General features: G+C 51.3%; 1 protein-coding gene across 1 annotated transcript; it reads right to left on the minus strand.

Moving 5' to 3' along the window:
• Nucleotides 1–5,785: 5,785 nt before the first annotated feature.
• FOXL1 (forkhead box L1) lies at nt 5,786–8,714 on the minus strand. The gene is made up of 2 exons (XM_063167573.1): nt 8,637–8,714; nt 5,786–7,814 (listed from the first exon to the last, which is right to left on the minus strand). The coding sequence occupies exon 2, from the start codon at nt 7,680–7,682 to the stop codon at nt 6,837–6,839; it is 846 nt and encodes a 281-aa protein (XP_063023643.1). The 5' UTR covers nt 7,683–7,814; nt 8,637–8,714; the 3' UTR covers nt 5,786–6,836.
• Between the last annotated feature and the right edge of the window lie 4,446 nt (nt 8,715–13,160).

The following is a 13,160-nucleotide window of genomic DNA, read 5'->3' on the forward strand; positions in this document are numbered from 1 at the left end:
GAAGGGACCTTAAAAATCATCTCATTCACCCCCTGCCATGGGCAGGGACACCTTCCACTGTCCCAAATGGCCCCAAGCCCCATCCAGCCTGGCCTTGGGCACTTCCAGGGATCCAGGGGCAGCCACCTGTGCTAGGGCCTCACGAAGAAGAATTTCTCCTTAGCATCCAATGCAAGCCTGTTCTTTTCCATTGTAAAGCCATTCCCCCTTGTCCTGTCACTCCAGCTCCTGATGAAGGATCCCACTCCAGCTTCCTCATAGCCTTTACAGATACTGGGAGGTGCTGTGAGATCTCCACACAATTTTGTCTTCTCCAAGCTGAGCAGTCCCATCTTTCTCAACCTGTCTTCAAGAAGAGGTGCTCTAGTCCCTTTATCAACTTTGTGGCCTCACCTGGACTTTTCCCAACAGCTCCATGTTCTTGTATGGGGGGCACCAGAGCAGGATGAAGGTGGGGTCTCACAAGAGCAGAGCAGAGGAGCGGAATCCCCTCCCCTGGCCTGTTCTCAGGTTGATTTTCAGGTGGAACAGGGAAGGGAGCTCTCCTCCATTTAATTTTCTGCAGGACTACCATGACCACCCAATCCAACCCTGCACAGCTCAGGAGTACAGAGAAAGGCACAACAAGAAATGAGAGAAAGTAGAGATGACAAAAGCCAACTTTTCCTATTTTATCTGTTTACCTTTAGGGAGGTGGATGCTTTCTGGTGCCCAGTCCTCACTCCTGGCTGGGTTTCTGCTGTGCTGAGGGATGGGTGCAGCAGGACAGCACCAGCTTCTGCAGGGGATGAAGAGCTCCTTACACACTGTGAGATCCCAAATCCATCACATGGAGCCTAATGAGGGGGCTGAGCCAGGCCAAATACAACTGTCTAACAGTTTATTTTAACCATCCAATGAGAGCAAAACAACTTAAAAGGATTCATGCTGCCAACAATCTTTTCCTTTTTTTTTTTCCTCTTCTTCCCCTCCTTGCATGGCATTTGTTAGAAATCAGGATTTTTCTTAACTTAATGTCTTGTGGTCTCCTTAGCTTTGTTTCTTAACAGGGTTGTCTTTATGTTAGTTTTCTTTGGCTTCCCAATAGAAGAGTAACAGATTTCTTTTGAAGTTTTTATTGATGAATGAGCTCCTATAAATAACTCTCTGTGGCAGCAGCTTGATCTCAGAGTTTACTCTGGAATAATAGTAGCAATGGGAATGGAGGAAATTTATGGCAGCATGACATGAAATAGTTTAATGGGCTTCATACTGTTTAACTTAATCTTTACAGATGTAAAAACAGAAATATAATTATTGTAACAACTATTATTACATATTGCTCTTCTAAGGAAAACAGAAACTCAGTAAGCAATTGGAGATAGGTAGTGAAGGATTAGGGGATCCAGCTCACTGTGGGTTTGGGAATTGCTAGGTTGGGCCAGTGGATTTGCAAAGGCTCATCTGGAAAGCTCTGGGAAGGATGGGTCTGCAGGTGGGAATTGGCACTGCCATGGAAAGCTGAGGCACAGGATGAAGGTGCTGGAAGCTGCTGGAACCACTGGAAGTGGTGGAGCTCTGACTTTGGAAGGAGAAGAAAACAACCCTGTGCTTTGCTCCACACCCCCTTATTCCACCTGTGTGCTTGGGGAGGAGCTGATCCCAATCCCACCAGAGGCAAGGGGGGTGCTTGGACACGTCCCTTGTGCCCTGCAGCCCCATGAGGGGCACAGCTGGAACCCTCCCACTCCAGGAGCAGGAACACCCCACTCACAGCAACCAAAGGATGGGAAGGATGGAGGGAGATCATCAAAAGTCACCTGATAAAAGAGAATTTAACTGCTCATCATGTCTGCTCATCACAGGTTTGCTCAGGTCTCTCAGAGAATATCACTTGAGGCAAAGGTGACTCAAATGTGTCTCTTTAAGCTGTGGAAGCTTAGGGAAGTGAAAATTTTCTGTCTGAAAAACCAGAAAATGAAAATTTTCTGTCTAAAAAACATTAAAATTTTCATAAATTTCTTCATAAAAATTTTCTGTCTAAACATCCAACCCAGAGGCTGGATGGCATTTCACCCAGCCCCGCATACAGCTGGGGGATGTTTGAACCAATGTGCAAGAGGTGGGTGTAAAATCCAGGATCAGAATTCCTAGGAAAGGTCACAAGACCTAATCCAAACCCGAGATTTGGCTCGTGCCCAAGCCCAGCTCCATTTGCTTCTTGGTGCTTTGCAAAGAGCTTGGGTAAATATTGAAACATGTTGGTGCTCTGCGTAATTTCTGTTTAAAAAAAAAGCTGACAGCTTTTGTTTCCTCCTTGAAGGAGCATTATTTGAAACCAAACTGCAGTGAAAATGATCGGCATTGTGCATTTCCAACTGTCTGTTCAGTGGGAAATTTGTGTCCTCCAATCCACGGAAATCGCCCATGCGAGAAAGAGCTCGCAAATTCTCCCTCCATTTCCAAAAATGTGGGAAAGTTTATTTATTTCTCCATGCATTCCTGATTCGCAATGTGCTCTCTAAAAATGTCCCTAAGATTTAGGCTAACCGAGCTCATGCTAAATTTAGCAACTATATTTTAAATAAACATTCTTTACGCTTTGCTGAGCCGGCTTTGAAGCTGGCTTAAAACAAATGGTGCTCGCATGAACACGAGCAATGTTTGACTTTGGCCTAAGAGAACATCTGAATAAGTAATAACGTATTATTCACTGTAATCCGAAAATGAGATTTTAGAGGTCTCACTCAGTCAATTTAGGAGATATTCCTGTGAGGGATAGCCTGGATTATTTCTGGAAGGACCCGTTCTGTTCTCTCTGACCACACAAAACTTCCTCTTGGTGTCTTGTTAGACACTGGAGCTGCGAGGCTCAGGGAAATCAGCTGTGACTTAGCACGCACTGCATTTGAGGAATCTGGCCCATTTTAAAGCACTTAATGATTTGTCTGGATAAAGCACTAAAAATATACTGTGGGGAGCAATTATGCAACGTCCAGACTGATGGATTGCATAACCTCATAGACCTTTTCCATCTGTAACTTCTCTCATTCTGTGATCTTGTCTTCTTGGTCTTTCACTTCAAATCAAATATGTGATCTGTTTAATATCCTGAACACAGTCTCCTGGGAGATCTCTTCTCTGGGTGTGTGGGGCTATGAATCAAGTGAGGAAGCAGATCCTTCTTCCCTTTTTTTGCTTTGGAAATTGGCTGCTTCTCACACCAGGCTTAGGAGGGGGCAACAGGAAGCCAGTGAGTTTTGGTGTGGAAAGGGATGGTCCCTCCTTTGTGTGTTTTCTGTGGTAAGGAATAGAAAGAGAATTAACTTTTAAAATGTGTGAAGGAGAAGAGGCTACAAAGTCCCTGAGATTTATGGCACCTTGGAATCAGGCATGGACAGCCACACCTTGAGTGACAAACCCTGAAAGTGGCTTCTGCTCATGCTTAAATACTTGATTATATTTTATCCATGCTTTGAGACCAACTTTAGGAGAACACACACTGAGCCTATTTAAAGACTGGAAGCCCCATTTATGAGGAATTAAACTCCGGAATTATTTTAATATGCCAAATTTTCAGTTCCCCTCATAGGAAACTCACGTTTGGAGCAAAGCCCCTCTGGGAACCAAACTCCTCTGTGATCTCCGTGCTCCTAGGAGTTAAAATTGGCTGCAGAGCTGGGAGAGGAGAAACCTTGCTGGGTTGGGAGAGGTCATTCCTCTGCAGAGGAAGGGGAAGGCATCTCCATCGCCCACACAGGCTGTGTGCTGTTTATCCTGCATCCCAGGCTGCTTCCACTTCTCCCCACTATTCCAGACTGGTGTTTATAGCCAGCCCTGAGAGGCTGGGAAAGCCAGGAGGAGGAAGATTGCAGGGACCAGTGAAATGCTGGGTGGCATTTCTGTGCTTGGCAGCTGCGTTTTTGGCTTGTGAAGCAGGTGTGAAACCACTGGCACCAGTTCCTTGCAGCTCCTCAGGTCCTCGATTTTTCCATGGCACCAAAATCCACGTGGATGTGGAGAGGATTAAAGGATGCTCAGCCCCATGCAAAGGGCAGGAATCGGTGAATTGACTGCACACTCATTGCTCTGCTGTTGTTTTCACTGTGTGTTTTTATTTTATGTTTTTACTGTATGTTTTTATTGTACCATGACTTCTCCCCTCTCTATAAACAGATGACGTGCAGAAGCCGTGTGTGGTTACTCATCCAGCCTGCTGGCAATAAGACCCTTTTTCTTGGTATTTATCCCCTGTAACAGCACTGGCCTGATCCCAATTAATTCCAAATTGCCCCTCAGAACTGCTCACCGGGTTCTGAGCTCATTGGAGTTAGTGTCACTTTTGTGCAGAGCATGTTAAGTTTACTAATTTCACTCCCTCAAGCAAAACCAAGATCAAGCTCAATGTGGCTTTTAAAGGCTGCAGCTGCACTTGGTCCCACTCCACTCCACCAAAACAGAAATAAGATCAAATGTCAAAGCAAAGCTTCACAAAGAAACAAATTCCCATTGCATAGAAAAAGCTGGGTCTCCAAAAAAAAGTGTCTGTGATAAAAATATACATTGTGTATTAAACTGAGACTGATTTTTTTCACCACTAAAAAACTGCTCTTGTGCAGAAAGGGCTCAGACAGGGAGAGGTCCCACATGGGTGAGTAGGAAAGGAATAAAAGCCCTGTTTGCAGACCCGAAAAGGTATTTTGGGGGCTGGAACAGGAGCTGAGAGGTGACAAAACTGGGGGTCACAGCTGGGAGACCAAGTCAGGATAAAGGGAAACAGAAGAGCTGAAGATGCAGGTTAAAAGTGGTGACTGAGAGCATAAATATCCAATTTTGGGGGGTGAAACCTTTCCATGGGCTGGGCTGTGGGGACGCCAGGGATGCAGGGGAAGGGCTTGATGGAGACCATCAAACAATTCCTGGGAGGGAACATCAACCTTCCACCCCACCCCAAACCCAAATCAGCACTGCTGGGCTTATTTTCCTCTCCCTGCAGCCTCCTGTGGCTGATGTCAGTGCCAGGCTGGAATGAAACCTCCTGGCCAGGTGGCCCCTTGTGTACCTGGCACCTGTCCCTAATGCCACACAGGGCCAAGAGTGGCACACAGGGACATTGAACCCTCACAGCACTCACCCAGCCCTGGGAATCACGCTGGAGACCAAGCAGTGACACCTTCACAACCTTTTGCAAGTGTTTCTTCATTTTCTAATTCGGTGCCAGAACTTTAAGCAACTCAATATTGAAACAGCAGCTGCAAGAAATAGGAAGCTAATAAAATAAAGTCTGTCTTGCAAATCTGATTTTAAAAAATAAAAAATATTTTTTATTGTCTTTTTTATTGAGAAACTCCAGCTCAGCCCATCCAGGGATCTGCCTATGAGCATCATTTTTTGGGGAAGCTAAATAGCAATTCTCACCTTTTGGAGATTTTCTGTCCTTCCCCACATAAGAACTCTTTGCCTTGGGCTGGAATGAGCAACCCTGGTCCAAACATCAAGGAATTGATGCCAACCTTCCTCTGCAAAACTGAATCAAAACTCACCTGAAAACCCCACATTTCCAATATCCAGGTGCTCATTTAAGAGCAAGCTTTGCTTTTGAGATGGGGTGGGATGAAAAAAGGGAAGGAGAAGGAGGAACAATCATTTTGGGGAAAGACTTCATCAGTTTCAAGGAACAGGCAATTTCCCAGGAACCTTTTTGTAGCCTCTCCCATCTTTTTGTGGCCCATTACATCAACAGCAGGCCCCACTCCTCCATCCTCCAGCACAAACCAAGGGGTGTTTCACATCACACCAGCCACAATCCTGAACAAAAATACCTTTATTGGATATAGGTTTAGTTTCATAATGAAAATTGAGAATATAATTTTTTTTCCCCAAAAGGGCATTTATCCACGAATATACAAAAAGCCTCTATTTACGGCAAACAAAAATACAAAATATTCCTTATTTCTTGCAGTGTGTCAGGATTCTTCTTTCTTTACAAAAATCTTTAGAAACGTTGCTGATGTCTCTTTTTATCTTTTTTTCTCCTGGCCTCCACAACCCTGCCTCAGTCTTTTTTGGTCATAAGAAACCAATCCCAGTAAGAGTTGGAAAAAGACAAATTTTCATGTTTGCACATCCATCTCCTTCTTTTTGGCCACATCCATGATTAGAAACTCTGTGGGGACACTCCAAAGCCCCAGTGCTGAGCAGGAAACCAGTTCCACACCATGCTGGGTCAAAGCAAGCAGGAATATTCAGGGTGAGCCTGGATTGCTTGGTTTGCCATGAGTTCAGCTCCAGTTACCCACTGGGAGGACTGGGCCAGCGGGGAACATCAGGAATTATCATGTGCCTGTGGGTATTGATGGCAAAATTACGGGCATTATTAACACCTGTGGCTATGGATGGCAAAACAAAAGGATGGCAAAACAAAATGATGGCAAAACAAAACCCTGCCTCCTCCCCCCGGCACGGGGCTTGGCTTTCAAAGGAAAAATAAAAGAAGAAAACAGAGACCTGAAGGGCTCGGGGGAAGCCTGCTCTGAGGAACCTGAGGGATGCAAAGAGTAAAGGTGCAGAGCAAAGCCCTCGGGGCTTGGGGCCAGCGTGGTGCTGCCTCTGCCTCCACCGCCCACGGGAGCACAAAGCCGCTTTTACCTTCCAAAGTCGCTCCGGCAGGGGCAAAAGAGAGTCCGCAGCAAAACGCGCCTTGAAAATGCCCTGAAATCCTGAGTCACCTTTCAAACATCGCTTTTGGGGGGGGATTTTTTAGGTCTTTACCCGCGTGGTGAGGTCTGAGTCCGATCTCTCCCTCCCAGCGCGCCCCCCGCTCGGCACCGGGGGCGCGTTCATTGGGGAGGGGGGAACTACTGGAAATTAAACATCGCCTCGGAGAAGGGCAGCGGGAAGCAGGAGAGGAAGGGGATGCCGATGTGGTAAAGCCTCCCGTGCACCTGGGAGTCGAGCACGAGCGAAGCGTTGAGGGCCGGCCCGAAGGCGCCGCCGGCCGCCAGCGATCCGCCGCGGCAGCCGGGGCTGGCCCGGGCCGCCTTGGGCGCCGCTGCCCCGGGCGGCGGCGGCCGCAGCCCCTGGGCCAGGATGCTCTCGATGCTGAAGCTGCGGCCCCGGGGAACGCTCTTGTGCGGCGGGGCGGCAGCGGGGGGCACCGGGGGCTGGGGACAAGGCGCCGTCCCCTCACTCGCCCGCGGCACCGCCGCGTCCCCCTTGGCCCGCTTGGGCTCGACGGGGCGGGCGGGCGGCGCCGGCTGCTCGGTGCCCTTGGCGTCCGGAGGGTTCGCGGCTTTGGGCTTCCTCTTCCTGCGGCGGTAGTTGCCGTTCTCGAACATGTCCAGGCAGCGCGGGTCCAGGGTCCAGTAGCTGCCCTTGCCGGGCCGGCCCTTCTCGCGGGGCACCTTGACGAAGCAATCGTTGAGCGAGAGGTTGTGGCGGATGCTGTTCTGCCAGCCCTGCTTGTTGTCGTGGTAGAAGGGGAAGCGGTCCATGATGAACTGGTAGATGCCGCTCAGGGTCACCTTCTGCTCCGGAGCCTCTTTGATGGCCATGGCGATGAGGGCGATGTAGCTGTAGGGGGGTTTCTGAGGGGGGTCCTGCCGGGACATGGCCCCGCCGGGGGTGAAGCCGAGAGCGGCGGGCAGGTAAACCATGGACGGGCTGCCCAGGGGGGACAGGTGGCTGCTGTAGATGTGGCTCATCGCAGCTCCGCGCCTTCCCCCTCGGAGCCGAGCAAAGCACGATCGTGAGTCCACCGGGGAGCTGTTTGTGCGAGCTCAGCTCCCAGCCCTGCCTGAAGGAGCTCGCTCTGCCTCTGTCCCTGCTTCATAGCTCTTAAAAAAAAAAAAAAAAGAAAAAAAAAAAAAAAGGGGGGGGAGGAAAAAAAAAAGTTAAATAATTGTTGTAAGTTTGCTATTATATGTTGACTTAGCGCTGGAAAATAAATTGTCTCTGATAAACAGTCGTTTGTGTTCTCAGCCCACCCACATTAATTAAAATTTCATTGCTACAAAACTCCGAGCTCTCTCCACGTGTCTCGCTGGTACCAGCCAATGGTCTCCGGGTTATTCCTTCATTTGTTTATAGAATTAGTCTGTTGATAAGTCTGCCCACCCAAGTCGAATCAAGCTGTGTTTATTTGGAAAAATTTCCGGGCACCCAATATATAAACGCACTGATCTGATGTTTGAAATATCACGTCCACCCTTTGACGCTGTAAGCACACACAGCAGAGCAGGATGTTCACTGCTGGAGCTGGGGAGCAGCGGGCAGGGATCCCCGCAGCCAAACCGCCGCATTCAACAACACAAAAATTTAAAAAAAAATAATTAAAAATGGAAGAAAAGAAGAGAAAAGGGTGGATGAGGGGAGGAGGCAGAGCTGCGATGAGGAAGGAAAAGGGAAGGGGGGATCAGGTGTGGAGGGGTCCTTGGCACCTCCCGATCCAGGTTTCCACCCCGAGGAGACCCCCGGGAGGGCGAAGGGGACCCCCGTGCAGCCCAGACTGCAGCAAGAAGGGGAATTTGGCAGGCCCGGGGAGGAGGGTCAGTATTTGTGAATGCGGGCCTGTTGCTTTATATTATGTACTTTCCTGTTTATAACAAGGAGGGGGATTATAACAACTTTACAAGTGCACACAGCTGGCCGGTGCTTACATTAGCAATTTGTGATGCTCTTTTTCTGTATAAACGTCCAGGTTTGGGGCTGTGTTTTCTGTTGTCGGATTTTTATTTTTTTTTTTTAATATATAATTTACTGACGTAACAGTTTTAATGCGAGGCCCCGAGGGATTCCGATGCAGTTGGAGGTGTCGCCTGTGTGTCCCCAATCCCCCCGCGGGTTTAGACCTGTCCTGTGGAGCATCTTGAGGCTTGAGGGGGATCCTTTTCTCCTTCAAACAGAAACATCCCAACAGCACAGCAGCTCTCACGGGATTTTTACCTGGCCGGGGAGGAGGTAAAAGCCGAGGTCCTGCTGTCCCCCAGCGCCACCCTGCCCTGGCCACGCCATCCCCGATTTCCCTGCAAGCCCCCCTTCACCCCTGGTGTTTCTGACTCAATGTCTCTCCCCTGTCAGGAGAAGGATTTTTAATCTTAATTTTTAATTTTGTAAAACCCAGCGCGATGCTGTGGAGCTCCGGGTAGGTCCTGCAAGCTGCAAATCGCCAGGAGAGCCTGGGAAAGGCAGCCGGGGTGAGCGGGGAGCGGCTTCTGGGGCGGGGGTGCGGGGCTCTCCCCTCTCAATGGCTGAGCCCACGCGTGGGAGGGGAGTTCACCCCTCTAACACCGCCCTCGCCCGTGATTCCGCATCCCTCCCGCACCCCCGGCAGCTGCAGCACCCGCCCGCCGTGCAAAAGCGCAATAAAGCCCCAAATAAATAAAGAAAGAGGTGAAAGGAGGGGTTTGGGGAGCAGCACCCACCCCCGAGCCGCCTCCCCGCCCCTGGAGCATCCTCACCGGGGAGGGATGGGATGGAGCATCCTCAGAGCAGCCACCGAGGGTCTTCCCCCCTCACCCTCCTCCTCCTCCTCTCCCTCCTCGGGGAGTCCCCCGCTCCTTGAGACACTCCAGGCACGGATTGGCAGCACAATAAATACTCGCGTGTACGGCCGGAGACAGTCCCGGGGCTCCCGCTCTCTCTCTCTCTCCCCGAGCTCCCTCCCCCAGCCAAATTCTCGCTTCCTCCCTTGTTTTCCCCTCTCGGCGGTGGGAAATCCTTGAAGGCGGGGATGCGGCTTTTCTCTCCGTTCCTTTTTCCCAGCTCGTGTGCGCTGCAGTGTTATTTATCCCTGTTATCCCTTCCCTGCCGGCGGCATCGCTGGAGCTCCGAACGGGATCGGCATCCGAGAGGCTCCGATGGCCGGGGAAAAGAGACAGAGGGGGGTTCTCGATGCTGTTGGTTCCATCGCTCTTTCCCTAAATTGAAAAAAAAAACAAAAACAAAAACAAAAAACAAAACAAAACAAAAAAAAAAAAACAACAAAAAAACCCAAAAAAAACCCAAAAAAAACATAAACAAAAACAAAACAAAACAAAAAAAAAAAAACCACACACACACAAAAAAAAAAAAAAAAAAAAAAAAAAAAACACAAAAAAAACCCAAACCAAAACAAAACCAATAAAAAAAAATAATAATAAACAACGCGGCGACGGAGGCGCTCCTGGATGGGTTTCCCCTCCTCTCTCAGGCTGACGAGCCCCTTTTAAAGCAGCAGCGAGGAGCGGTCCCGCCCGGAGCCCCCAGCAGGAGCACGGCACAAATGAGCTCTCCCCGTTCCTGCTGCATCCCGGGAAACGCGGGAAGAAAGGGTGGAAATCAGGGATTCCCAACCCTGCTGCACCTCAGGATTGGGGGAGCAGGAGTGGAAATCAGGGATTCCCAGTCTCGAGGGAAGAAGGGTGTGAATTAAAGCTCCCCTTTCCTGCTGCATCTCGGGAAACAGGGGAAGAAAGGGTGGAAATCAGGGATTCCTAATCCTGCATCCCAGTCTTGGGGGAAAGAAGAAGGCTGTGAATCAGGACTCGCCTTTTCTGACCCATGCCGGGAAATGGGGAAGAAGGGGTGCAAATCAGTGATCCCCCATTCCTGATCCATGCCGGGAAATGGGGAAGAAGGGGTGCAAATCAGCGATCCCCCATTCCTGATCCATGCCGGGAAATGGGGAAGAAGGGGTGCAAATCAGCGATCCCCCATTCCTGATCCATGCCGGGAAATGGCGGGAGGAAGCCAAAAATCAGAGTTCCTCACTCTGTCTGCATCACGATTTTGGGAGCAAGAAGGGCGGTAAATCAGCGATCCCCACTCCCGCATTAGTCCTGCCCGGGGGAAATGGGGGGTAAATCAGAGCTCCCCATTCCACCTGCATCCCAGGAAACGGGGGAAGGAGGGGTGTAAAACCGAGGTCCCCATTCCTGCTGCATTGAGGGAACTGCAGGAAGAGAGGGTGTAAATCACAGCTCCCCATTCCTGCAGCACCCCGGGATGTGGGGAGCAGGGCAGAAAACATTGTTCCCCATTCCTGCCGCATCCCGGCCTGGGGTAGAGCGGGATGTGAATCAGAGTTCCCCATTCCTGCTGGATCCCAGGATGTGGGGAACAGGGCAGAAAACAGTGATCCCTTCTCCTGCTTCATCCCGGCCTGGGGTAGAGCAGGAATGTGAATTTGAGCTCCCCATTCCCGCCGCATCCTGGCCTGGATAGGAGAGGGAATGTAAATCCTTGTTCCCCATTCTTGCCCCATCCCGGCATGGAGGGGAGCAGGATGTGAATTTGAACTCCCCATTCCCGCCGCATCCTGGCCTGGATAGGAGAGGGAATGTAAATCCTTGTTCCCCATTCTTGCCCCATCCCGGCGTGGAGGGGAGTAGGATGTGAATTTGAACTCCCCATTCCCGCTGTATCTCGGCCTGGATAGGAAAGGGAGTGTGAATTTGAGTTCCCCTTTCCTGCCCCATCCCAGCTGGGCACCTCAGCAATGTGAATTTGAGTTCCCCTTTCCTGCCCCATCCCAGCTGGGCACCTCAGCAATGTGAATTTGAGTTCTCCATTCCCGCTGTATCCCGGCCGGGCTCCTCAGGGATGTGAATTTGAGTTCCCCATTCCTGCCCCATCCCAGCTGGGCACCTCAGCAATGTGAATTTCAGTTCCCCATCCCGGCCGGGCTCCTCAGCAATGTGAATTTGAGTTCCCCATTCCTGCCCCATCCCGGCCGGGCTCCCCAGCGATGCCCTCCCGGTGGGCACTGCCCGCCCCTCGCCCCGGCCCAGCACAGACCCCGGTCTCTCGGTGTGTCCCCGGCATCAGGGATGTATTTCCTTCCAGTGCCCGCTATAGATTTCCTGCGAAGTCCCTTTGGAAATGACAGAGGAGCTCGTGGCCTTCCCCAAAAACCGCTCTCCCGAGCTCCAGGAAGGTGGGAGTGCTGGGGAGGGACGGGACGGCTCTGCTGGGCTGTGCGGGCATTCCCGGGGGGAATGTGTTTGTTCCACCGGGGAAACGCTGCCTTGGCCGGGCTGTGGGGAGAGATGGAAAACCGCTGGCTCGGCTCCCCAGGACCGAAACTGGCTGGGGTTTGGGACTGGTTTGCAAACCCGGTGGTGGATGGCAATACAATAAAAAAAAAAAAAAATTAGGAGACGAATCCACCATCCTCATCCTGTTCCCTGAGCCCCACGCAGCATGAGCCAGTGCCGGGGCCGAACCTGCCCCCTGAGCTGCGGGAGAGGGGCTATGGGGGGGTTGTGCTGCTCCTCCGGGGACTGCAAGACAAATCTGGTCATGGCTGCCTTCAAAAGTTACCCTGGGCCCTCCTCCTTCCTTCACTTCTTCATTCCATCCCCTCTGCTCCGGCCAGGCTGGAGTCACCTGTCGCGACAGATTCTGATCGCGGTACCGAGATCCCTATGGCAGCTTTTAAACAGTCAGCAAAGGATCCTCTCGCCTCTCCTGTGACACCAGCCCGCCCCAAAGGGCTGTCATGAGACAGCAACCCACCCTAAAAGTCTCTCCTGTGAAACCAGCCCACCCCAAAAAGCTCTCATGGGACACCAGCCCACCCTAAAAGTCTCTCCTGTGAAACCAGCCCACCCCAAAAAGCTCTCATGGGACACCAGCCCACCCCAAAGGGCTCTCCAGAAACACCAGCCCACCCCAAAAGGCTCTCCTGAGATATGAGCCCACCCTAAAAGGCTCTCATGAGACACAATCCCACCCCAAACGGCTCTCCTGAGACATGAGCCCACCCCAAAAGGCTCTCCAGAAACACCAACCCACCCCAAAAGGCTCTCCTGTGAAACTTGCCCACCCCACTGCGACAGCAGCCCACCCCAAAAGGCTCTCATGAGACACAATCCCACCCCCAAAGGCTCTCCAGAAACACCAACCCACCCCAAAAGGCTCTCATGAGACACCAGCCCACCCCAAAAGGCTCTCATGAGACACCAGCCCACCCCAAAAGGCTCCCCGTGGGGTGTTTGGGGTGACAGGGGACGGAGCCCGGGGACAGGAGGGGACACAGCAAGGGGACACAGCAAGGGGACACAGCAAGGGGACACAGCAAGGGGACGATGCTCGCAGCCCCACAGGAGCGGGGCAGATCCCGTGCGGGAGCGTCCTGCGGGGCGAGGTGGGGAAAGAAACACCAAAAAAAAGGAGTCTGGGGGAAAAAGGACATGCCAGGA

The sequence above is a fragment of the Melospiza melodia genome, chromosome 13 (assembly GCF_035770615.1).
Source record: "Melospiza melodia melodia isolate bMelMel2 chromosome 13, bMelMel2.pri, whole genome shotgun sequence".
Taxonomy (NCBI): Eukaryota; Metazoa; Chordata; class Aves; order Passeriformes; family Passerellidae; genus Melospiza; species Melospiza melodia.